The 25,660-nt window shown below is 60.2% G+C and overlaps 1 protein-coding gene across 1 annotated transcript in view; it reads left to right on the top strand.

The window, feature by feature from the left end:
* TOM1 (target of myb1 membrane trafficking protein) overlaps positions 1 to 23,706 on the top strand; it is a 45,384-nt gene extending 21,678 nt beyond the window's left edge. Inside the window, exons 2-15 of the mRNA XM_059936852.1 lie at positions 1,230 to 1,314; positions 4,385 to 4,463; positions 5,428 to 5,577; positions 5,935 to 6,069; positions 6,182 to 6,331; positions 8,659 to 8,775; positions 11,356 to 11,489; positions 13,151 to 13,184; positions 13,589 to 13,682; positions 14,418 to 14,538; positions 18,451 to 18,526; positions 22,324 to 22,383; positions 23,334 to 23,373; positions 23,453 to 23,706. Of these exons, the coding sequence (XP_059792835.1) occupies positions 1,230 to 1,314; positions 4,385 to 4,463; positions 5,428 to 5,577; positions 5,935 to 6,069; positions 6,182 to 6,331; positions 8,659 to 8,775; positions 11,356 to 11,489; positions 13,151 to 13,184; positions 13,589 to 13,682; positions 14,418 to 14,538; positions 18,451 to 18,526; positions 22,324 to 22,383; positions 23,334 to 23,373; positions 23,453 to 23,607 (1,430 nt within the window). The 3' untranslated portion in view covers positions 23,608 to 23,706. The remainder of the gene's footprint in view (positions 1 to 1,229; positions 1,315 to 4,384; positions 4,464 to 5,427; positions 5,578 to 5,934; positions 6,070 to 6,181; positions 6,332 to 8,658; positions 8,776 to 11,355; positions 11,490 to 13,150; positions 13,185 to 13,588; positions 13,683 to 14,417; positions 14,539 to 18,450; positions 18,527 to 22,323; positions 22,384 to 23,333; positions 23,374 to 23,452) is intronic.
* The last annotated feature ends 1,954 nt before the right edge of the window (positions 23,707 to 25,660 follow it).

The following is a 25,660-nucleotide window of genomic DNA, read 5'->3' on the forward strand; positions in this document are numbered from 1 at the left end:
GCGGGCTTCTCATTGCGGTGGCTTCTCTTGTTGCAAAGCAACAAGGCACCCGGGCTTCAGGAGTTGTGGCTTGCGGACTGTGGAGCGCAGGCTCAATAGTTGTGGCGCACGGGCTTAGTTGCTCCGCGGCATGTGGGATCTTCCCGGACCAGGGCTTGAACCCGTGTCCCCCTGCGTTGACAGACGGATTCTTAACCACTGCGCCACCAGGGAAGCCCCAGCACTTGGATTTTAAAGAACGTTTTTGAAAGTCCTACAGTATGTTCTGTTCCCGTGTTCACTGTTCACCCACCTCCTCTCACACTAGAGCACACAAAAGGCGGCCGGGTCCCAGCACTGAGCAGATCTTACAGCAAAGGGCCACCGACTGTGGCCTCGACAGGCCTGGAGAATCTCGTAGTGACTCCTGGCCTGGAGACCTCACCCCAAGAGCCAGATAGACAGGATGGTTGCACAGCATTGTGAATGTACTAAATGCCACTGAACTGTTCACTTTGAAATGGTTAATTTTATGTTGTGTGACTTTCACCTCAATTGAAAAAAAAAAAAAAAGACCCACCGCCCACTGAGTACCTGTTTTGCACCAAGTACCATGCATATGCCTGGTTTGCATCATCAGACACCCCAGGGCGCTTCTACCCATCTACAGACAAGCTAGCTTGTAGAGGAAGACCACGGCCAGGCCTCCTGTTGGTAACAGAGTCGGGATTTAAAACCCCGTGGCCTTGGCTTTGGAGGTAAAGAATATCTCTGGGAGATTTGAGAGGAAACTGGGGGCCTCCAGGAAGAGGGAGCTGGGGGCAGGGGAGGCCGGTAGATTTACTCTCCATTCGATGCCTCTTCGCCTCTTCGGAGCTTTTTCCATTTTAAACCATGTGAATGGTTTCCAAGTCAAAAGATAATAAAAGGGTCAAGAGGGAACATTTATTTACAAATCTAAAACAAAACCCTGTCTCTATATTGTCATGTCAAAAACAAGCACTCTGAGGCCAGGCCCCCTGAATCCCTGTCCCGCTCACCCAGCTGGTAGATTCAGCCATGGCTTCCGCCCCAGCCTCGCATGGCTAGTATAAGAATTAAGTGACGAAATGGGGCAATGAAGGTGACACCGTCTACGTGATGCCTGGCCCATCTCGGGTGCCCAGAAAGCATCCATTGTCCTCCCCACTCCCGCTGAGTTTGTCTGGGAACCCCACACACCTGTGTGACCTGTGGTTTCTTGTCCTCAGAGAAAGCTACAGATGGCTCCCTGCAGAACGAGAACTGGGCACTCAACATGGAGATCTGCGACATCATCAATGAGACCGAGGAAGGGTGAGGACCCCCGGGGAGAGGCGGGACGCCGGCGGGGCGGCCACAACAGCGCGTCTTAAACGTTTCGGAACCACGATCTAGTCTGACTGTCTCATCAAATGGATGAGGAGCCCAGAGATACCGGGTGTGCGGCCCACCCAGCAGCAGCAGGGCAGTCGACTGGCCCTTCCTAGGACGTCACCTGGACGGCATCTTCCTAGGACAAGGCCAGCTGGCAGCTCTTAGAATTAGGAGGAAGCCCCAAGCCCCATCTGCATGCCGTGGGCTAGACTGTGCAGCAGGGACTCCGAGCTTCCCCAGTGAGCAAGAACAGACTTTCGTTCCCTTAAGGTCTGAGACCAGCAGGGAGGGTTGTGGTCACAGGGAGGGGAGTAAACGTGCAGTGGAACCGAGAGGCTGGTCAAAGTTAGCCCTGGCCGAGCATTTCTGGTGCTCGGGTCCCGGCACCCTGCTTGGGGTCAGGCAGCCCCACCAAAGACGTGGTGTGGGGCCAGCACCGTGGTCCTGGCTCCTGGGCTCTGACCGGCATCCCTGACCAGCGGTGTGACCTTGGGCAAGTCACTTTACCTCTCTGGGTCTTTGTCTCAGAGACAGAGCTCTTCGATCCTTCCAGCCATCTGCCCAAGGCCCTGAGGGGAGAGAGAGGGGATGGATGCAGGGTCACTGTCCTTCTCAGGAGAAACCAGGGAAGGGTTGGGAGGGGTGTGATGACCACAGCCAGCAGGAGGCGCCAGGTGAGGCCTCCGTTCCAGAGAAGCAGGCTCAGAAGTTGGAGCAGGATCTCAGTTCTCTCCCCGTTTTTCACTGGGACGGTCCATTCGCCCTGCGAGGGGTCCTCTCACCACGTGGTGCTTTGCGTGTGGAGGGAGCAGACAGGGAAAACCCAGCTCCGAGCCTGAGGAGGCTGTGGGAGTCTGCAGCACACGGTCAAGGCCGATTAGGACTGCACGGGGGCTGCCAGAACCTTCCAGCTCCCCAGCCGTGTGCCATGGGCTTGCCGAGGCGCTGGGAGGGGACACGCCCTCCTGCGTCTGGACTCATAGGTGTCGGGGATGAGAGTGGTGGGCAGGCGGCAGGGCCACCAAGAGAGAAGAGTGAGGCAGAAAACCTCACGGAGCCTCGTCTTGAATGTCGGGGCTGAAAGTCAGTGCTGTGTCCTTGGAGAAGCAAGTCCCCATCTCCCTTGTAAACGTCGGCAGAACTGGGGTCAGACTTGTTCAGGTGCTATTGATTTGAGCACCTCCTGGGTTCCAGGCTCTGCACGAGGCCCAGGGGACCCAGCAGTGAGCAAGGCAGCCGTGACCCTTGACCTCACGGAGCTTGTCATCTAAGCTTTGGTCTCCTGTCCACTCCCGCCTTGGGTTGTGTGTGGCCTCGTGCCACCCACTTTGTGCTGTGCTCCTGGCAGAGTACTAGACCCACGGTAGGCCCACAGTAGTGGCACACAGGCCACAACTTCTGGGTCACTCTGTAAGGAGTGGAAACAAGTCCCTTTAGAGAGCTGACGTGGCCACAGGGGAGTGGCCAAGCCAGGAGCAGAAGCCAGCTTCCCCTGAGTTGGAGCCCTGAGGGCGAGGAGCTGCCCCAGGGCATTGGGTTGAAAAGCGCCCTCACACTTCAGGGACAGGGTCCCACCCCGTCCAGGGCCGTGGCCCTTCACTCCTCGTGTCGTCTCCGTCACAGCCACCCCCGTGCAGGTCTCTTCCAGAAAGCCTTGCCTGCCGCCTTCAGTCCTGTCGGGGGGCCCATGTCATGTCAGGGTTCCCAACTCTGTCGACTTGCCCTTGATGGATTTGGCACTGACAGTCTGACAGATGCCCAGCAGACAGCAGGACAGGCCCTCCCCGGCCTAAGAAGCGGTGCTTGAGCTCCTGTGGCGCGCTGGGCTCTGGGGAGGCAAAGTGTCAGAGGAGGACGCCACTCCTGGCCTCTAGGGAGCTTCCTCTCTAGCCGGGCAGTCCCGGGGTCAGTGCACCCAGGAGATGGAGGGCTGGGAAAGCGCCATGGGCGAGGCGGATTTTAGCTGGGCTTCTACCCGGTAGATGTGGAAGTTGGGGGCGGCCACGAAGACTTCTGGGCCAGGGCAGTCCGGGCAACGTGGGTTTCCCATGTACAGGGCTGAGCGGCAAGGGTGCAGGCGGCAGGCCTGGGGGCGGCAGTGGAGTTACCGATGGGGCGGGGAGAGCAGGCTGCCGCCGGCTCCACTTCCCCGCCGTGACCACGCGGCCTCCCCAGCCCCTCCCTCCACCTTCCCCCAACGCTCTCAGCCTCCTTTCATGTCCTCCCCGCCCGGGCCCTGGTCCAGGCTCCTGCCTCCACCGAACCGCATCGTCCCCTGCTCCCCGCTGCTGGCTGCATCCCATCTTCACGCTCAGCTGTGGCGCCACCTCCTGGGAGAAGACTTCCCTGACCTCCGGCAGCCACCCACCCGCCCACACTCACACACTCACACTCGCTCTTACCTCGGGACCTGCTTGCTTCCCTCCCTTAGGTGGGTCTCCCTGGAACATGTGATCCTTGAAGCAGGGCCGAGGGGTCTTATTCACCAGTGCGTCCCAGCACCCAGCCTGGTGTGGGCACATCTGGTGCCTGATAAGGCCTGGGTGGAAACAGGGGTGAGTAGAGGAGCTGGCCAGGATGGGGCACAAGAGCTCTGTGCCTGCAGCTTGTTGGTGCTTGACCTTCACTTATGCATATAAAGCCCCAGGGGTACGGTGGCATGCAGATTCCCTGAGAGCTTGGTTCAGGGGGTCTAGGGTCGGGTCTGGGGTTCCGCATGTTTAACAAGCGCTCACATCTCCCCACTAAGGGATTCTAGTGCAGGGTGTCCAGAGACTGCGCACTGAGAATCCCCGCCAAGCAGTCGTCATCTACGGAGGATTTTGGTGGGACAGGAAGATTCTGATGTGATTAGAACCTGGGCACACAAAACAGGGCGAGACCAAGGGAGACGGGCAAATAAGAGCCGTTCCCGTCTTCCAGTGCCTCCTGATCTTAGGCACGCAGCCGCCTCTGTTGGACAAGGAGGTTCCATGCCTCAGCCCATCCTTCCTCTTGTCCTTCTGCCCAGTCCCAAAGATGCCTTCCGAGCAGTGAAGAAGAGAATCGTGGGGAATAAGAACTTCCACGAGGTGATGTTGGCTCTCACGGTGAGTGCCCCATCCCTCCATCCACGGTGGGACCACAGTCCCCTGGGGGCCCAGCAGGACTCCCAGCCACCCTGGGGCTCCTCTTTCAAGGGCTGTGGGCAAAGCACTGTCCTGTCTACACGGCTGGCCAACGAGGAGTGGCAAGAGAGGCTATTTGGAAAAGTTCTCTCTAACCTACCGGTGCAGAGAGCAGACACACTTGAGGCCCACATCCCTCAAGGGCCCGTCATGGGACGCGTGGGCAGAGGACCTGCTGGTGACACAGAAGCTCAGTGCACCCAGGCCTCTGGGGGGCGGTACCCAAGTTGGGTTCCAATTGGCACTTGGCCTAATTGGCCCTGAGAAACGAACATAAAGCAAACGCCAGAGGCTGAGGACAGTCCTTGCTCACAGCAGGGCGGGACAGGCATGAGCCGGCAGCCTGGCAGTCAGGGTGGGCTTGTCTGGGGAGTGGGGATGGGAGCGCTCTGTCTCCGCCTCCCCCGTGGCAGCACTTACATCTGGATCCACCTGCTCAACTGGAGATCAGAGGCAGCTCCTGCCCGGGAGTAGAGAGACAGGAGCGGGGACAGGAGTGGGGAGGGAGGTTGGGCGCCTTTTTCCCAGGCCACGAAGTCACCATTTGATTGAAAGTTCTCTGGTTTACACCTGGAGAGCCACCTCCCCTCTAGACTGTGTTCAGCTCAGAGACGGCCTCAGGACAGGGTTCTGTGGGCACCAGAGCCACTCAGCCAGGGGCCTCCAGCCAGCACTCGGCCCTCTGCCCGCCCAAGTCCCGCTCCCCACCCCAGCCAACCAGCTGCCAGATCTGGTGTCATCCCCGCTCCTCCGTGTTCTAGGTCTCACTTCAGGGAGCTGTATCCTCTGCTGGGCCTCCCCACTGGGACGTGGGTGGGGTGTGAGGGTGGGGTCCGGGCGCTCCCGCTCCTCTGCTGGGTGCTCACGGGCACCGCACGGCCTCCAGGTCTTGGAAACCTGCGTCAAGAACTGCGGACACCGCTTCCACGTGCTGGTGGCCAGCCAGGACTTCGTGGAGGGCGTGCTGGTGAGGACCATCCTGCCCAAGAACAACCCGCCCACCATCGTGCACGACAAGGTGCTCACCCTCATCCAGGTGAGCATGGGTGGTGGGGGCGGGCCGGGAGGAAGGTGCCCCCGCCAGTGCTACTCCCCCCGCTGGTGCTACTCCCCCCGCTGGTGCTACTCCCCCGCCGGTGCTACTCCCCCCGGCAGTGCTACTCTCTCGTCTGCTCTCTTGGGCCCGTCCTGCTCCTCTGCTGACGGGACCTCTGAGCCGGGGGTCGGGGGGAGCCTTGTTGGCTGAGGGCCTTGCTGAGGAGCGGGCTGTCCAGGTGATGCCGCCACCTTTGGCGAGTCCAGGAGGGAATTTCTGCTCCCTGGGGACCGGCAGGCAGGCTCGCAGGGGAGCCGGTGAGCAGTGGTTACCGGCCGTGTCCCCTTGTCCCCTCAGTCCTGGGCTGACGCGTTCCGCAGCTCGCCCGACTTGACAGGTGTGGTCGCTGTTTACGAGGACCTGCGGAGGAAGGGCCTGGAGTTCCCCATGACCGACCTGGACATGCTGTCCCCCATCCACACGCCCCAGAGGGTGAGGAGCAGTGGGCAGGGGTGGCGGGAGTCATCCCCAGAGGGGCTTCTGCGGCTGCTTCCTGGTGGCCCCTGACCTGCCAGCCTCACTGATTCAGCTTGTTGCCTTGTAGACCGTGTTCAACTCAGAGACACCGTCAGGACAGAATTCTTCTGTGGGCACTGATGCCAGTCATCAAGGGGACTCCGGCCAGCACACCACCCCGCTGCCCACCTTGGCCCTACTCCCCAGCGACACACCCATAATGCCAACCGCTGAGCAGGTAAACGAGCCTGGGCCTAGCCGCACAGGTCAGGACATGGGCCTGCCCCTCCCCACAAGTCAGGGCGGGCCCCTGTCAGTGTGGAAATTACTCTGCCCAGTCCTCAGAGCAGGCCCACAGGGCGTGTGTCATCCTTCCTGTTGGGAGATGACGCTCAGAGAGATCAGTTCACTTGCCCAGAGCCACACAGTTCAGCAGAGACAGAGCTGGGATTCAAGCGCGAATCTGACCCCAGGCAGGCTCTGTCCTGCACCTGGGCCCTTCTCCAAACTGTGCCCTCCGTGGAGCCCTGCGGGCAGCTCCAGGGAGAGGAAGCACCCAGCAGGCAGCCCTTTGGCCTCAGCAGCTCCACTTCCTTGCTGGGGTTTGCTCAGGGTCTCACGTAAGATTTCATTCGGACAGAGGTTCTTGCTAAAAACGGTTCTAAAACATCTGTGTAGAAAAAAATTTAAACCCTTGCCTTGCACCATGATGCTTCCCACCAAGCCCCAAGAAGAAGGTTTGAGGCATAGTAGTGTAAGATCCTGGAGGCCGGGCCTGAGCCTCGTTTTCTGGGGCCCCATGAGTAGCTTTGCAGGACTGCCTTCCTCAGACCAGGCCGCCTGTCCCTCAGCCCCTCCCTCCTGCCAGTGAGGCCAGCGCCCTGCGCATTGGCCTCGAGCAGTTTGTGGCGGCCTTAGCTGCTGCCCTACGAGGGACTTCCACAGCCATGACTGGCATTCCTGGGTGCGCGGTCATTTTAGTTGTGCATGGCGGAGTTGCTCAAGGCCTGCGCACTGGGGGTGCACACTTTTGAGGTGTTTTACAAACTTCTACGGTATCGTTTGGTCTTAACAAATAAGCTTACCAACAGCCTTTCATACTCAAACCTATTTAAAGAGAAACCTCTGTACTTATAGCAAGTTATGAAATCAACCCCCAGAGTTACAAATAACATTACTAGAAAAGTTTTCCTAACAGGCCCAATAATTAAAAGTGCATAAAAGTGGTAAAATCACCCTGTGATCCAAAACTGATGTAACCTGGTTGTAATTTTAACCAATTTGCCTGAAGTCTGGCACCTTTGTGGATTAAGACTCTGATTATGTCCAGTGGAAGAAGGTTCTTGCTAAACAAGACCGAGTAGTCTGTTTAATTTCGGAGTCCCCTTCTGTCTCCTGGGACACGTTAAGGCTTTCAGGCAGCACTGATGTAACTCCCACACTCCTTGTAATTAGGTCCCATCTGACCCGGACACGCTGGGTTTGTGATCAGTTGTTTTTCCCTTGCTTCTGCCAGGAGCGTTCGTTAAACAGGCCAAATGTACCAAACGTTTTACGGGTCTGGAAGCTGCTGGCAAACCGTAGTGGGCCTGTGTCTGCACTCCCACTTCTTCATCTGTAAGGGTTGGGCAGTGATACCTTCCTCACGAGACTATGGTCAAGGTTAAGTAGCAACATACGTTAAGTGCTTGGGCCTTAGAGGTGATCAGAATGGTAGCTGCCCTCACAGGCAGGCGCCGTGAATTTATATGGTGACACTGATTCTGAAATCACCTGGTTCAGCCAACTGAGAATGCACCAGCATTTCCCAAAATGTAGGCTGCTAAATCCTAGACCCGTGAGGTAGCCCATGATCAAAGGGTTCATCAACCAGATCAGGTTTGGGAACGTCCACACTGGTCCCTTCCTGGACATTCACAGTGTCCACGTTGTCCATGAGGACGGGAAACGCCCCGCAGAGCCCACCGCACGAGACGCCGCAGCAGGGGCCTTTCACCACCTCACCTGAGTGCAGAGACTGTGCGACTTGATTTACAGCTGTTCCCCAAGCCAAGACTGGGACCCCTGATCGTTGAAAACCTGGTCACGTCCCTGTCACGAGTGCTCAGTCTGAACTTCATACTCAGGGTGGGGGGCGGCACTGGGTCTCATCCTTGGAAGAGTCTGGGGCCCCAAAGCGGACCAGGAGCAAGACAGAACCGGTCCTCCTAGGAGGGAGGCCTCCCTCCTCTCCCCTCAGGGGAGCCCCCATCCAGGGCCTTGTTAGGCGCCAAGCACCCAGGAGATGCCAGAGCCCTCCAGCCACACTCCGGGCCGCCCCCGCCCTCAGCTTCTTTCCCCCTGGTCTGTCCCTGCACCGGGCGCCCTGTAACAGTTGCTAACATCTCTGTAAGGGTGTCAGCGGGGGTGAGGGCAAGCCTAACATGGGCCTCTTGGCGCAGGGCTGTGGCCCCGGAGCCTAGAGAGGGTGCCGGCAGGCCGGGCTGGTAGTGCCAGGCTGTGTGCCAGGAGTGGCAGAGGCTCCAGACCCCGGCCTCTCTCAGCGGGGCCGACCGTGTGTTCCAGATTGCGAAGCTGCGCAGTGAGCTGGAGATGGTGAGTGGGAACGTGAGGGTGATGTCGGAGATGCTGACGGAGCTCGTGCCCACGCAGGCGGAGCCGGCAGACCTGGAGCTGCTACAGGTGAGAGCAGCCGCCCCGGCCCAGCCTCCCTGCCCCGCCACCGCCACAGCCGTTCCCGTGGGGGACTCTGAGCTCCTTGGTCACGATGGGAGATGATAAAGCCGGGGACTCCGGGCTCCATCAGATTGGAACTCAGGGCTCTACCACTTGGTGGTTTGAACGAAATAGCCCTTCTTGTCTCAGTTTCCTCATTGGTAAGTTTGCCTCTGTGGTACAAGTTTGACATGAGTATTAAGTAAGGCTTTGCACGTGAAACACCCTCCCTGTGCCTGGTTCCAAATAGCTCCCCGTCAGTGGTCTTGAGGAAAAGCTGGAAGGTGAGGAGGTGTCCACCTTTCAGAATATGAAACTTAGCAGGCAGGCCGGAGCTGGGATCTGCAGGCTGGGGCTCCCGTATGTCACGTGATATCCCCAGGGTGCCACCCCCACCTGGGGCCCCACTCGAGTGAGGGGGTTGTGTGTGGGGAAAGTCACCCTCCCCACAGAGGTCAGTTCCAGACACGCCAAGAAAGCTAGGGACCCCCAAGGCCCAGGAGTCACCTGAACCTGTGAGGGGACAGAGGGCTTGGTACGATTGTCTCCTTTGTGTCATTCCTGCTGGGCCTCACACTCCTGGAGGGCGAGGCTGGGTTGTACTGATCTCTCTGTCCCTGGGCCCGACCAAGCTGACACAGTGTTCTTGCTCTGGGGTCCTTACGTTATGGTAGGAGCAGGGGGCAGGGTGGAGGGGAGTGAAGTCGGAGTCTCACAGTTGAGTAAACACACGAATATGAAGAATAAATGACAGGGCTTCCCTGGTGGTGCAGTGGATAGGAGTCTGCCTGCCAGTGAAGGGGACACGGGTTCAATCCCTGGTCCAGGAAGATCCCACATGCCGCGGAGCAGCTAGGCCCGTGCGCCACAACTACTGAGCCTGTGCTCTAGAGCCCAAGTGCCACAACTACTGAAGCCCGCGTGCTTAGAGCCCGTGCTCTGCAACAAGAGAAGCCCCCGCTCGCCGCAACTAGAGAAAGCCCTCGTGCAGCAACGAAGACCCAACACAGCCAAAAATAAATAAACAAAAAAAAAATTTTTTTTTTTTTAAAAAGAATAAATGACAGAAGCTTGAGTGAGTTGGGAAGCGGCAGGATTGCTGTAGCCCAGTTAATTTTGGGTGTCCCAAGCCAAGGCCTTGCGGGTATGAGCGATTTTGGGGACTCAGAAGGCTGGCTGGCAGGCAGGGGTGACACAGGGACAGCTGATGCGCACTGAGCATGTCCTGTGTGCCAGGCTCTGATGTGGACACGTGATTATATACATTCACTCACTTAACCCTCACCCTCCCCCCCATGAGGTAGGTACTCTTGTTATCCTCACATCCCAGGTCAGCAAACTGAGGCAAAGAGAGGTCATGGGATGCCCCCAGGGTCACAGGGCTGGTCAGCAGCAGAGCTGGGGTATGAACCCAGGACCGTGGCTCCACCAGCTGCTCTTCAGCTCTTGAGAGGGGCAGGAAAGGAAGTAGGGACAAAGCTGCGGTGTGCTTGGTCATGGGGGGAGGAGAGGGGAGGCCCGCCCGATGTTGGAAGTCCCCTGGGCCTGCCCTGCCCCACACTCAGGCAAGAGAGGAAATCCTGGGAGAGGGTCTGACCCGGGGGGGGAGGCGGGGGCAGCAGGGTCTGAAAAGAACCAAAATCAGTGGTCTTCATGATGCCAGGAGAAAAGTGCTGGCGCGTGGCCACAGTCAGCAGTGCCCGACCATCTGTTGGGACCTCAGGACCATGACCCGGGCCCCTGTCCACCTGATGTCAGGCACCTGAGGACGGAAATACTCAGCCCTACAAATAAAAAGCCTGTAAATGCTTCGGCTTCTAATTTTTTTTTTTTCCCAAACAAGTTTAAATATATAACACTAACTGATTAAAAGTCAGTTGGCGACGTGGTGACTAAATGCAATGTGGGAACAGAGAAAAAAAGGACATTAGTGGAAAAACTGGTAAAACCTGAATAAAGTCTGTAGTTAGTTAACAGCATTGTACCCACATTAATGTCATAGTTTTGACAAATGCCAAACTCAGGAGAGGCTGGGTGAAGAGTTTACAAGAACCCCTGTGCTGTCTTATCTTGGCAACTTTTCTGTAAATTTAAAATTATTCCAAAATAAAAAGCATTAAAAAAGAAATTAGAGTAATGAGGCAAACATTCAGAGTGGGGATAATAGTTGGGTCATCCAGTTTATTTTTTATGCTTTGGTCACAAAAAACCTCAGTACACCCAGAGAAGTGGCAGGTGTTCCGCCAGTCACCTCGCAGTCTTGATTTTTCCCCGAAGCAGAGGTGCGGGCAGGAGCTTAATCCTGAGGTCCGCACAGGCAGGTTAAACCCACAGCACGGCCCCCATGTTGGTCGTCTCCTGTGTGCTAAACACTTAGAAATGAGACGCCAGTGCTCGTCCGCAGAACCCCAAAAGCTGTTCTGTGCAACCTCAAGTCCAGTCTGGAAACCTCTCCACCTCCAAGGTGCGCCCGGGGCCGGGCGTCCGGTAGAGACGGCCTCGCTCCGGGTCCAGCAGCCGTGATTGTCTCACTTCCTCCCCCGGCAGGAGCTCAACCGGACGTGCCGGGCCATGCAGCAGCGGGTCCTGGAGCTCATCCCCCGCATCGCCAGTGAGCAGCTGACCGAGGAGCTGCTCACCGTCAACGACGACCTCAACAACGTCTTCCTGCGCCACGAACGGTAGCCCCACTCGCCGCCCCGCCTCGGGCCAGCCTCCCCACCTTCTCCCTTCCCCTCTCCCCTGTTCGCACCCTCTGACTTCTCACCTCCCTCTCAAACACCGGGTCAGCCGCCCAGCACACGTGCCCTCAGCCATCTTCATCCAGCATAGGCAGGAGCGCCCGCCCTCCACCCCACGCCTCCTTTCCTGCCGCCTACGCCCTTGCATCCAGGATCACAGCTTAAGCTTTCTAACTTAAGCAGAAAAAGAAGTCATTAGGAGAACAGCCTTTATTGAATGGATAGCTTTCAGAATCCAAAGAAGAATAAAAGGCCTCCCAGTGGGGCAGGAAGGACAGATGCCAGGGCAGTTCAGGGGCCTCCGGGGCAGAAATTCCTGGACCATGACCCCAGGGTGTCATCATGAATACATGGGCTCCAAACGCTTGCCCACCTTGTACCATTCTGTCCAAGAGTCAGCTCCCCAAGAGGAACTCTGATTGGCTCAGCGTCCTTGTGGACGCAGGTGTGGGAGGAGACAGGCCCCCTTGACCACAGTCCCGCCGGAATCACAGGAAAGGGGGGGAGCAGCTCCCCAGAGGAGCACTTAGGTGCTGTTACAAAGGCAGGGAGAGGTGCTGGGCCTGCAGAAACGATGTCCCCCACGCTTCCTCTGAATTCTGTAAAGCGGAGCCCATGATTCCTTGTAGGTAACTGAGGGCCCATGCGGTTATCCCTGTAAAGCACTCGGTGGTCAGGCTGTCTGGCACAGGGTACCAGTTATGCCAGCCGCCTCCAGCCCCTGGTTCATTTCATGTTTTTATCTATCAGCAAACACTTGCTGAGTGATTCTGAATCAGGTGAGGGGGCGGGGCCGTGGCAGGCCACGGCTGCCCGGCCTCTCCTGCTCGCTGACCTGGTGGGACTAAGAGCCCTCGCCATTTGCCGTGTGGGCCGTGAGGTGGCCCAAGGGCCCGATCTAGGGGTGACTGGGACCCCACTGACACCTGTTGATCAGACCTTACATTTGTTTGGTGGTTCACTTGATCCTCACACCTGGGAGGCAGGTTCCACTGTCACCCGCTTATTAATAGACAGGAGACTGAAGTTCAGAAGTAAGGTGATTTACCCAAGGTCACACAGTGAGGGACAGGGCCAGGTCAGGAACAGATCTCAGACCGAAGTCCTCAGTCTACCCACCAGCCCCTTGACCTGTCTAGGGCGGTTTTAAGTGGCTCCATAAAGCAGTGTAAGAGGTGTGTCTTCCTTACACCGCTTTAGAGACACACACACACACACACACGCATACACGCACACACGCAAATGTATGTTACCGAACAAGTTCCAAAAAACAGTACTGACCTTTGCTGTGTGCACGCACCTCCGTTTCCTTTTCTGCTTTAGTCTATGCCTGTTGTTTATTTAATGCTAATGGTGACTAAGGTGACCAGATAATTGATAATCTAACTGGGACACTTGCAAGTGAAAAAGGGGCCCTGCTCATACTTCCCTGGGGCAGCAGGCATAAACTGGATCGGTCCAGGGTAAACCAGGCCGTGTCATCACCCTGTTGGTGACCCACGCTGCTGGTTTTGAGACCCGCAGTGGGAGGAGCTCCAGCCTGGCTGTGCTAAGGGGCCGCCTAGTCCTTCTCCTTGACTCAGGTCTTTTCTGTCTCGCAGGTTTGAACGCTTCCGAACAGGCCAGAACGCCAAGGTAAGAGGCTCCTTCTCCGTGTTAACGGGAAGAAGGAGGGCTGGGCTCCCTTCCCTCCCCAGGTATCCTGGTTGGGATGTGCCTTCTTAGCCAGAATCTCCAAGAGGGCCCCTTCTAAGTTCTTATGTCATTGTGCCATTAGGGTAAATAACATTTTGCCACCAGCTGATGCCCCGGGGTCTTCCGGACCTCCCAGGCCTCCAGCTGAGCTAGATAGGCCAAGGGGAGGAAGAAAGACTCCTTGACTCCCAATCTCTGCTGCAGGGACGGGGTGTGGGGGCGTGGGGATATTGCTGGTGACAGATCCTCAGGCAAAGAATGAAGGCGCCAGTGCTTCAGGACAGAAGGGAATGAGGCTGCAGGTCAGGTTGGGAGGATGACGGTGGCCTCTCCCCTGCCCCCAGGCCCCAAGCGAGGCCGAGGCGGCCGCTGACCTGATCGACATGGGCCCTGACCCTGCAGCCACCAGCAGCCTCTCGTCCCAGCTGGCGGGAATGAGTAAGTGCAGCGTGCGGGTTTCTGGGCTGAGGGTACCTTACATACTGCGGGCACCCCTGCAGCTCTGGGGGTGCCGTCCCATTACACAGTTGCAGCTGGAGCGCCAACAGAATCTTGGCCCAGACCCCTCCTCGCCAGGGTCCAGTGCTGAATATTCCTGCAAGGCTGAGCGGCCGGGACAAAACACAGGGGACCCTCCCTTGCAGTCCCACAACTCCTGAGCCCCCTCAGATCTCAGAAATCCCACTGTTGTGTGATTTCCCATCGACACCGTGAATTCTCCCTGGCCTGAATCATCTGGTGAACCTGGGCACGTCACTTGGACATCCTGGGCCCTTTTCCTCCTCTGTAACAGGGGCAGGAATGGGCCCTGCTCACAGGTCATCGTGAGGCCTGGATAAGCTTCTGCACAGAGCGGGCTTAGACCAGGGCCAGGCCCAGAGTGCACTCCTGGTACACGTTAGCCATCGCCACCGTCGTCGCTGTGATTAGCGTTATTGGCCGCCTGCTTCATGCCAAGCCCTTGGAAGTAATTGAGAGAGAGGAAGTGACTTGCCCCTGGTCCCTCAGCCAGCAGGTGGCCTGCCCCGTCCGTACGCCCCCCGACCCCGCCGCCACTCCAGGCCACGCTGCTTCTCCAGAACCGACCTGGGCCTGGCAGGGAGCAGCTCAGCCATGGCTCAGTGTCCAAGGACAGCCGGGCAGACCCTTCACGTGGCCTTTCTGTCCCCACAGACCTGGGCTCCAGCAGCGTGAGGGCTGGCCTGCAGTCTCTGGAGGCCTCTGGCCGCCTGGAAGATGAGTTTGACATGTTTGCGCTGACGCGGGGCAGCTCGCTGGCTGACCAACGCAAAGAGTGAGTGGCTGGGCCCCGCCCTGGGCCCCTGCAGTTTGGGTCACCCCCTATCAGGGGAGGGCCTCTCTCCAGGTCCCTGAGCCCAGTTTGTTGGTGGGCACACCAGCCCCTGCCTGCACGCCCTCAGGATAGCAGAGTTCCTTCCCCCGAGCCAGTCCTGCGAGGCCCGGGGAACCGTGTGCCCTGCAGGCAGGGATGGATGGGGGGAGGGATGCCCGTAGGTTGATGACCAACTAGGTGCCAGGATCTTACATGATCTGCTCAGATGAGGAAACCAAGACACTGAGGGGCTGGGTCATTTGCCCCAGGTCAGGCAGCTAACGTTCGGAGGCACTAGGTTGGGAACCCAGGGCCGTCTGGTTCCAAAACACAGTGTCTCCAGCCCAACCCAGCTCTCCACTGCGCTGTAGGCTGTGTACCAAGCCCTCGGGGGCTGGTCCAGTCATTTCTGCTGCTCCGTAACCAGCCAGAGAAGTCCTGTTACCCCACCCAAGTCTGCCTGCTCTGCACTGGAGCTGGGCTTCTGTCCTTCCCGGGACTGTCCATCTCCGTCAGGGAGATGCTTTCAGCAGCCGCGGCACGCGGCCGAGTGTCCACCGGGGCCAGCTTCCCAGGACCGGCTCCATACAGGCTGGAAGTAGTTTGCTTGGGGTTGTTGTCAGCCCTTTGCTTATAACCCCGGGGCAACCAGGATGTACAGCCAAGGAGAGCTCTGGATTAAGGGACCTTCCCAGCGGACTCCCCGGCTCCCTAGTGGTCCTTCTGGTGTCTTGGGGAACTGTTAACGGGCCTGCAGAGGGCCCAGGGGTCCCCTCTCCACCCTGGCCAATCCAGGTGGAACCGGACAGGCTGCTCGCAGCCCTGCCCGCTGGCCTAACCAGCCCTGCGCTGTGAGCCGCACCTCTAGTCTGGGGCAGAGCCTGTCCTCCCGAGCCCAGGTGCTCCAGGACCAGGGGCTCACGGTCGCCTTGGAGGTAGGGGCACAGTGAGGCTGCTGTGTGGCTGCAGGCTGATGAGTCTGGTGGGGCTTGCAGCCTGGAGGGCAGCCTACCTGAGAGCCCCAGCCTGGCTGAGGTTTGCTGCTGCACCATCACTCCTCTGGGGAGCGGGGTCCGGAAGAACAGAGAAAAGCGCACCCCGAGCTTGCCCTCTGGGGCCCGCAGCCTCACGGGGGGAGTGACATGCGTGCGGACCACTGCTGTGCAGTGCCAGGTGCTGTCCTGGAGGGGTGTACCCAGCACTGTGGACTCGGAGGAGGGCACTCAGGACTGCACCACGCAGTGGGGAGGTCAAGGCGGCCACTTCAGGCCATGGAACCGTACGTGCAAGGGGTCAGAGACAGGGGAGCACGTGAGACGCCGGGGCCAGGGAAGACGTACTGCAAGGGCAGCACGAACCGTCTCAGGTCATGGGTCCTCCTGCAGGCCCTCCCTGGGGAGGGGTTTCCACCCCAGCAGAAAGCGCCCTGCGGGATGGGAGTGTGCTCGAGCCTCCTCTTTGCTTTGCCAGCCTGCCTGGCCATCCCTCTCTGGTGCATCAGCTGGGTCTTCTAGCCCTGGTCACCTGGCTGGCCTTTGGACTCCCCACCTTGCCCTGTACCCTGGGGCTCTTGAACCCTCCAAGACCTCTTCTGCCCACCGAGTGTCTGGCCCATGCCTCCCTCTGGCCTATGCTGACCACAGCTGGCACAATCATGGCCTCACCAGCTGACCAGGCTCTTCCACTCAGGATGCCAAGTAGAGCCATGGGGACATTTGGGTGAGCAGAGTTAGGGTCACCTTAGCCAGGTTTGGCCGGAAGCAAGGGTGCTCTCTTTTTTTTTTTTTTTTTTAATAAATTTATTTATTTATTTTTATTTTTGGCTGCATTGGGTCTTTGTTGCTGCGTGCAGGCTAAGTGGCGAGTGAGGGTACTCTTCGTTGCAGTGCCCAGGCTTCTCATTGGGTGACTTCTCTTGTTGCAGAGCACGGGCTCTAGGCGTGTGGGCTTCAGTAGTTGTGGCACTCAGGCTCAGTAGTTGTGGCTCGCAGGCTTAGTCGCTCCGTGGCATGTGGAATCTTCCCGGACCAGGGCTCAAACCCGTGTCCCCTGCATTGGCAGGCAGATTCTTAACCGCTGCGCCACCAGGGAAGCCCAAGCGTACTCTCTTCCTCAACGTCTTCCACGCTCACTTGCTCCCCAGTGCCGCTGTGTCTTCTTCAAGCACTGACAAGTGTCACCCCAAGTGGCCCCGGGTCCAGCCCCTGCCCCCCAGCCTCACCGGGACCACCTGAGGGGTGGCCCTCCTCCCTCCTGCGCCGGGCACAGGGCCGGCAGTCCCATGTGCGTCGTGTGGGCCCCACCGCTGCAGGCACGGCCCCCAGGGATGGCCAGGCTTTGGCCTTGGGGACTGTATGAGAGCAGGAGAGAGACGGAAAAGCTGAGGTGGTGGGGAGTAATTAGGAAGGAACACATGGTTCTTTTGAATGAAGGGCATCGTCGTTTTCTGTACTTTCCTGGGGCTGGACATGCCTCATCTCTACCTTTCCCCCCAGCACACCCGCTGCATCTTAGGTGCACGGCCACTCCCACCCCAGAGTGAGCGGGCCTCCCTGGGTCAGGATGCGCTGCTCAGGCTTTGGCATCTCCTCCTCCTCGCCAGCCCTTGTTGCCCCAATTAGCCAGGGGTGCTAATCTGCCCTCCAGAAGGACTGGCGCCTCGCCTGCCGCCCGGCCTTCAGCTTGGCCGCAGCCCACTTGCATGGGCGCCGGTCGTGGGGGGCGGTGAGCTCGCTGATGGGCGCACTCTCCTGGCTGCCTCCGGGTCCTGTGGGAGGAGCAGACGGCCGCTCTTCAGAGAGGCTGCCTGAGAATTGGGGGCTTTTACTCGAGAGGCCTGTTTAAGTGCCAGTCTACCCAGTCCCCAGGAGGGCAGCTTGGCGTTACGAGAGTCCCATGTGCTATGGTCTCGGCTCCTGAAGCCTCGAGCTGGACCAGCCCTGGCTCCAGCAGAGGGTGAGATGCTCCCCAACCCGCCCCACCTGGAAGAAGAGCCCTCATCTCTATCCGTAGCGGCTTTCCCGTTGAGGCTGGAATTCCGCGCCCTCGTCTGTGCCTCAGTGACTGACCCGGTCTCACCTCCTCTCTGCCAGCAGCTCAGGGTGAGGATACCTGCTCTTTCCCAGTGCCAGGGCTGAGTCCCCAAAGCCTCCCCTGGACGTCCCCTCTGGAGCAGTCAGAGAGACACCCAGCCCCCTCGTTAGCACAGGTTTTCCTCCCACTCCTGGTTCATTCTCTCGCTCCCCCTGGAACCTCACCTCAGACGCCGCAGACACCTCCTTCCCCGTCCTCCTCTGCCCGGAAGCTGTGGTGTCAGCTCTGATTTCCTCCCATTACCCGCCGACCGGCATCCCCCAGAGGACATTCAGAATCCTCCTCACCCGCAGTCTGCACATTTGTTTTCAGCTGCAGAATGGGATTCCCCCATTCACATGCAGCCTTGCACAGAACCGTGCTTTCTGAAATTATGGAATGGGAGCAGCTGGGAAAAGGGTCTAGATACAAATTCTCTATGACTGTGGGGTCAGCGACGCTATTTCTCATCCAGATCTGGTCACAGGAGGTCGGTGGTCTTGGTCTTTGGCCCCCAACACCTTCCCTCCCCTCTCCAGCCTTGCTCTGCCTGTCGTGCGGGTCACACGTCTGATCCCGGTTCCCAAAGGCAGGAAATGAGACCCTTCCTACCATCCTCAGGCAAGCCTGCAGAGTGGGCGCCCTTCCTGGGGTCTGAGCCGCCCCTGCCCAGGCACGTCCCAAGTCCCCACGGGTTGCGAGTCCAGCTCATCCCCACTCAGCCGCCTCTGTCCTCACGTCAGCTGGCACGCCTGGTAAGGCAAGGGCAGCACGTAATGGCCACGGTGGCCTCTTTTTCAGGGTAAAATACGAAGCCCCTCAAGCAACAGATGGCCTGGCCGGAGCCCTGGGTGCCCGGCAGCAGAGCACCGGAGCGGTAAGCAGAGGGGCCCTGCCGCCACCCTGGGGCCTGTCCAGAAGGAGGGCCAGGGGACGCTTGCCCAGCGGTGCCCACGGTGGTTGATAATAGGCAGCGTGAGAGGGCAGACGGGAGCTGAGTCAGTATTCGGCCTCACTGCCCCTCCAGAGACCTGTTATCTGCAGGAGTGTGGACAGAGGGGGACGGCAGAACAGACCCTAAGACCACAGGGTGGCATCCAAGGGTGCCATTTTTGTTCCATTTAACTTCTGGACTCTGTGGAGTGACAGCCACATGCCCACACTGCGCAGCCTCTGTGGGCGACCCCTCCCCCTCGCAAGAGCTCCCAGTACAGTTCTCGCACCTTTGCATTTGTTTCTGGATGCCTTTGGGGAAGAGAGAATTTCTGTCCCAGTCAGTGGGCCGAGTAGCTCCTTGGGAGGTGGTTAGAAAGTGCAGGACCTGGGAGCTGGAGATGCAGGGGCAGTGAACAGCGTGGCAGAGGAGAGGGTTGGTGACAGCATAGGGCTTCAGAGGCCGAGGTGGGACTGGGTGCTCGGAGCCCGAGGGGCAACTGGGAGGACTGGGTTTATGCCACGTGAGGTGGGGGCCCTGAGCAGTCCTGAGCAGAGGGGAACGTTTATCTGGCTTCCGTTTTAGAAGGACCCAGCCTGGAAGCTGGGAGAGCGGTCAGGAGGCCGTGGAAGCTGCCCAGCCTTTTGGAGTCGGGCGCGGGGCAGGGGGTGCAGGAGGGATCCCCAGCGACTCCCCACGGGCGCCCCCAGCATCCCAGGAGTCATTCCCAAGTCAGACAGGGCAAGACCTGGAACACTGTGGAGGTGGGACCAGCGGGGACTCAGATGCCTCCTGCGTGCGTTGTGGACCTGCTGCCACACAGAGCGCGTTCACGCCCCGGTCTCAGAGCCTCCCACCATTTTTCTTTGTAAGCAGTCATTTGTTGAGCCTGTGCCCTGTGCTGAGGACTCGGCGTCCCCAGCTTACTGAGTGAGTCATCACACAAACCCTTGAGGTGTCCCCTTTCACAGATGAGAGAATTACAGAGGGGGGTTAAGTGAGACCACAGATGTCACGTCCTTAGCACAGTGCCTGGCACACAGTGAACCTTTTAACCTTACGTCCCTGCAGCGTGGTCACTCCCACTCGGGGGGCTCCGCGGCTGAGAATTGCGGTCGTTTGCCCATGGTCTCACAGCTGTTGGTCTGTCCAACTTGGAAGCCAGTGCTGGTAACGAGAGCCCCAGATGGCCTGCGGAGCTCTAAAGAGCAGAGGTGCTCCCCTGCTGCTCGCCCTTCCTTTCCCAGGGGCCATCATTCTGGCTCCAGGACTCCATATGAATCAAGACACTCGGGAAGCCCTGACCTCCCACGCCACCTGACCTCCCATGGGCGGAGGCTGACCGCTGCAGCCCAGGACGGGTGTCACTTGCCCAGGGGCACACAGCACCTCAAGGGCACGAGGAGCACTAGATGCAGGTCTCCTGACTGCTGCCCCACCCGGCAGGTGGCCACGGGGCAGAAACACACACACTCCACTGCCTGCAGAAAAGCAGACGCTGGTTAAGTTCTGCTCGTTCATCTCTGATGACTTGAGAGATTTAAGTGACTTCCACCAAATCAGGGTATGACTTCCTTAAAACCAGGTCATAAACATCTGCTCCGAGGTGCTTACGTCTGGCTGGGGGGTAAGGCTTTCTCCCTCTCGGTTGTCAGCACGTGATCCCAGGCAGCAATGTACAGAATGGAATCAAGTGCCAACTCTGTGGGCAGCCAGTGGCTGCCCCCCGGGGTTAATGAGTCCTGGGAGGTGGGGATGCTGGACGGCATGTGACAGGCCCCGGGCTGGGTCTGTCCAGGCGGGAAAGGCAGTCACGGGGTGATGGGCTGGGAGCCAGATCCCTAGGCTTCCTCCATCGTCGCTCCGCTCTGGGGCCCTAGGGATCTCCTCTTTGCCCGTCAGTAAACATGAGGGGACCGGGTAGAGCAATGCTTCTAACCCTGGGTGCCCATCAGAATCCCCTGAGAACCAGTGGGGGGCCAATGGCTGCCTGCTCCACCATCCCAGGATTGCTCAGCTCCCCACCCCCGGGGACCCCAGGATTGCTCAGCTCCCCACCCCCAGGGACCCTTGGGGTGAAAAGTAGGGGAGAAGCTTTGCCCTGCCCATCCAGGACTCCGGGGTCCCCACAGGGAGACGCCCTCTGCTGCTTCCTGTGCCCTTTTACCGCCCGCCAGCCCAGCACAAGCATGGGCACGCACACGCGCACAGAGGCTCCTGAGGCGGTAGCAGGCCCCTGCTGGAGGAGGCCCCCAGCGCGCCAGTGGCCCTGGCCCTGGCCTTCCCGCCACCCTCAGCGTGACCCTCTCTCACCCAGATGGGAGGCGGCGGTGAGAAGAGCCTCAGTGACTGGATGGTGAGACCAGGCACGGAGAGGAGGGGCCGGGCACACTCGCAGGGGGCCCACCCAGGCGGTACTGGCCGTCAGAACCAGAGGAGAGCAGGGTGGGCAGCCGAGGGCCTGCCGGGGCCCACCCAGCACGGTCCCGCCCCCTCTGCTCTCGCTTCCACGGCCCCTCGGTGCTGCCTTGGAAGCAAGGCCCGGGCAGCCCCTGTGGCAGCCGGGAGGCGACCGGGGCTCTCCTGGGTTTGGGCCGAGTGCCTGCAGAGGGGGCTGAGGTGGGCAGCCCAGAGAATTCGCTGCCGCTGCTGCTGCGAAGTCAGCTCCCGCCTCTTCTCTGGGGGCCCCTGCTGCCCCCTGGGGCCCTCGGTGCTGAGGATGGAGCTTGGGGACTGACCTGGCTTTGGTTGGAGAGAGACTCGCTCTCCCTCTGTTTCCCGAAGTAGCTAAGTGGTAACGGCATTTCCCAAGCACCTCCGCTGTGCCGGGCGCTGTGCTGAGCTCTTTCGCTCCCTCATCTCGTTTAATCCTCACAGCGATCTGGACCTGGACGGTAGGTCCTGTCATCCTCTCTAACCATGAGCGAAGTGAGGGTCAGAGGGGCTGAGTAACCTGCGCCGAGTCGCAGGGGTCCAGCCAGCCTCTGGTCTCTCTGATCCCAGAGTCTGCGCCCCTAACCTCCAGCTGGATTCTCCCGCTGTAGACACATTTCGCGTGGGAAGCCCCCAGGCCCCAGCCCTGCCCTAGTCCGGCCCTCAGCCCCCGGCCCCTGTGCAGGAGCCTGTGTGGTGGAGCCACAGTGTCATGTCCCCGTGCATAGCCGCAGCCCCTCGGGATCCACCGGCCTGGCCTCGTCTGGTCGTCTCAGCCCCTCCCTCTGTCCCGGCCCACCTCTGCCCCCTTCCACCACGAACGCGGAGTCTGTGGAGGTGTCGGGGGACAGCCTGCAGTCGTGCCCCCTGCCCCAGCCTTGCTGGCTGGCCGCTCCCTGGGCTGTGCATATTCTCATGTCAGATGCCCCTGAACACCCATGCTTGGTCCCGGCCCTGGGCCTGCGCACCAAGCCCGCACCCTTGGCCTGTGGGAGCCAGGGGTCCATTCTCTCCTCGTGGCCCTGCTCCAGCTGTCAGGAGCCCTTCCCCATCCCTTCCTCAGCCTGCTGGCCCCGCCTCCCCCTTGCCCACAGCCTGGCACAGCGGGCAGAACTCGGGGTCCCAGGCAGCTGGGCAGGAGCCATCCTGGAGGGACTGCCGGGGACGGGGGTGCAGGGCAGGTCCGACTGGCCCCATCGCATGAGTGAGGAGGCTCAGGGGTGGGCAACTGCCCCAGGCCGCAGCCGGTGGACCCAGACCGGCGAGGTGCACTGCCCTCCTGCCTCACCCCCTGCCCTTCCCTCCAGATCCCCGTCACCCAGGCCTGCCTCATGGAGGACATCGAGCAGTGGCTGTCCACGGACGTGGTAAGTCCGGCCCCCTCCTCGCCCACCTGACCCGGAGCTCCCGTTGTCTCAGGAGGAGGTGGCGGGGGGCGGGGTCAGGACGAGCAGCTGGTGAGGAGAGAGCGTTGGCGGGGTTAGCGTCCCCTCCCCTGCCGCTGCCCCCGGTTCTTCCCTTTAGAGGAGGGCCCGGCCCCGCACCCCTCGCAGCCTCTGGGGCCTCCCCTTCCCCGAGCCTGCTGCCGATCGGGGTCCCACTGTGGGCAGGACAGGTGGGCCGAGGGCAGCGGGGACCATGGCAGCACTGAGCTCGGCAGCCCCTCGTGCAGGTCGGGAGGCTGACAGACAGCTGCGAGGGGTGTCACGCCCGCGGTGGGGGCGGCAGTCTCCAGAGCCCCACTGCCCCCTGTGAGCGGCAGGGGCAGTCAGCCCGGGCCCCCCTCCGGGCTCCTCCCCCAGCATCTGCCACCCCACCCCCCATTCTTGGCGCCAAGGACCAAGTGCCTGGGCACTTCCAGGCCCAGAGGCCGCCTTCTGCAAGTGGCCAAGACCATGTTTCTGCCCAAGGTCAGGAGAGGGTCCATCCGTTTCATCTGGTGGGTGAAGGCTTATCCGCTCCCCAGCCCCCAGCGTGAGCACGCGTGGCCTCAGGCTTGGGTGTCAGCCTTTCCACCATGGGGCGCGTCTGCCCATCCCTCTAGACACTGGAAGGAAGGAACTAGCGATTGTCAGGGGCCCACCGGGCACCCTACCCTGCGCCTGGCCCTCTGCGAGTAGTCGTCTGTTACAGCTTCCCGACAACCCTGTGAGTGTCACCAAGCAGAAAACCGAGGCTCAGAGAAGTCCAGTGGCTCGGGCCAAGGCCTGTGGCTCAGGAAGGGGTGGAGCCGAGGTCTGGACCCCTCTGGGTCAGCAGCCTGAGCCCCAGCCCGCTCCGCAGTGCCCGCAGCTAACCTCACCTTCTGCTTTCTCAGGGGAACCACGCGGAGGAGCCCAAGGGCGTCACCAGTGAAGGTAGTAGACCTTGGCCCTGCCCACCCCTCCCCGGCTCCAGCCTCCGAGCCCACCCGCAGCCTCCCTCTCGTTCCTCCAGAATTTGACAAGTTCCTGGAAGAACGAGCCAAAGTGGCCGACCGTTTGCCCAGCCTCTCCAGCCCCTCAGCCGAGGGGCCCCCGGGTCCCCCGCCTGGCAGTGCCCCTCGGAAGAAGACCCAGGAGAAAGATGACGACGTGCTGTTTGCCTTATGAGTGTGGGGTCTGGCACCCTGCAGCCCGAGCCCCCGCTGCTCCCACACCCTGCGGCGGGGACCTGTCTCTCCTTCAGTGTTAAGGCTGCTTTGGGGGTGGCTTGTTACGTATGCCCTTCTCTCCCCCTTGAGGTTGGGGCCGTGCTGCCTGGGAGTGTGGGGGGCAGCCGGATGAATTGGGGGAACAGGTCAGTTGCACTTCGGGACCCTGGACACCCCTGCCTCCCCTCCCGCCCCAACTGACCACTACGACTTTGCTGAGAACCCGGAGGCCCCGGAACAGACAAGGCCGGCTGCTTGGTTGCCCCAGCGTGAGTCCCCTTGCCCCTCCCTGGACCCATGCCCAGAGGAGCCCTCTTCCGAGCCCACACTGACAGTCGAGGCCTGGCCGTGGGCTGGAGACAACAGAAGTTTCTGTCGCAGCCTCAGGTCCATTCCCCAGGCCCTGCCTTGGAGCCCTAAGGCTTTGGCCAGCTGTTGAGGGCAGGGCGTGTGGCCCTCTGCTGAGCGCACACTGTCCAGATATGAAGCTGCACATGGTTGGGGGAGACCTCACCAGGCCCAGGCCGCCATGGGAGGCTTCCAGGAATGCCTGGGGCACCTGTGGCCCCCACGACCTCCACTTCCTTGCCCTCCATCCTTCCTCTGTTCCTCCCAAGCAGGGCTCCACCAGGCACTGGGCCCCCGCACCTGTTGGTTGATCCTCTCGTACCGGGAGAGGTGCCTTTTGTACCCCCAATTAAAGGTAGAAAAGCAGCCTGCTAGCAGTGTTCAGTCTCCAGGAGGAGGTGACTTCTTGGCCTCACCAGAGGCAGGGACTCCTGTGGGCTGGGCTGGGGGCCGCCCATGAGATGGGCATCTGCAGACGAGGCAGATGCGGCAGCAGGACTGGGCACGCGGCCGCGGCTCACACCAGCTCCGGCTGCAGCCACGAGTTGCCTGCCGAGCGGCCCCATTGCTCTCCCAGGTGATGCGCCTGCATCCTCAGCACCTCACACTGCCGTCCCCGCTCAGGCCAGCTCCTGCCCAGCAGCGGTAGCAGTGTGATCACAGAGACGGAGCAGGCGGGGGCGTGGTGGGGCAGTGAGCCTGCAGGGAGGACACGGCCACCCCGTCTGAGGCCTAGGTGCCAGGTGCTGTACCAGGCTATACGTGGGCTCGTGGAATCGTCTCGACAACCCTGGGCGGAGCAGAGTTGCATCTTGTTTTACAGACTCAGTGGGTCATGTGAGCCGCCCCAGGTGCAGCTGTTTATTAGGTGCCGGGCACTTCCTCACACATCAGTGCGTCCCCATTTTTCAGATGACAACACTGAGGCTCAGTGTGGATGCCTGGGCACACAGCTCAGGCGCGGGTGTCAGTTCTTATCTCCGTGGCAGTTCAGGCGCCCCAGGTCTCGGGGTACCACCTTTTCTGGTCTGGGATCTTCACACCAGGCTCCCTGGGAGTCACTGCTTGAGGCACATTGGTGCCCCCTGGTCCAGCACTCGGTGGTGGGAGGGAAGGGGGCTGAAACAGTTGGTCTGCCTGAAAGGTCAGCCCATGAAGGAGAGCAGAAGTCTGAATGCCTGGGTCCAGGGGGCCTAGGCAGCTGGAGTGGGGCTCACCCGGGTCTGTGAGCAGCCCCCAGCTCCCATCAGCAGCGGGCGGGCTGTACGTGCGTTCTGAGGCGTGGCCTGGAGCCGGGCACGCAGGAGACCAGGCTCAGCCAGCCCTCCAGGTGGAGCTGGGGCAAGGGAAGCAGCTGGGAGGTGGGTACAACGGGACGGCAGGCTTGTCCATCCCCTAAGCAGGGAGGAGGGGCCTTATCGTCTAGGCCGAGATTCAGAGCTTTGCAGAGGAGCCAGCCTGGAGGAAGGCGGCTGAACGCGACATCTGACCCATTTCCCCAGCCTAAACCACCTTTTGTTCCTCTCCCCGCCACCCCTGCCCAAGGGGAGCAGCCATATCCCTGTCCCCTGGGTAGCCAGCCATCGGCCTGGTCGGGCAGCTTTTCGGGAGATGGAGGCGCGCTGGGCCCTCACCCGTCAGTCATACCAAGCTCAGCTGGTCCA

This window comes from Balaenoptera ricei, chromosome 10 (assembly GCF_028023285.1).
Source record: "Balaenoptera ricei isolate mBalRic1 chromosome 10, mBalRic1.hap2, whole genome shotgun sequence".
NCBI lineage: Eukaryota > Metazoa > Chordata > Mammalia > Artiodactyla > Balaenopteridae > Balaenoptera > Balaenoptera ricei.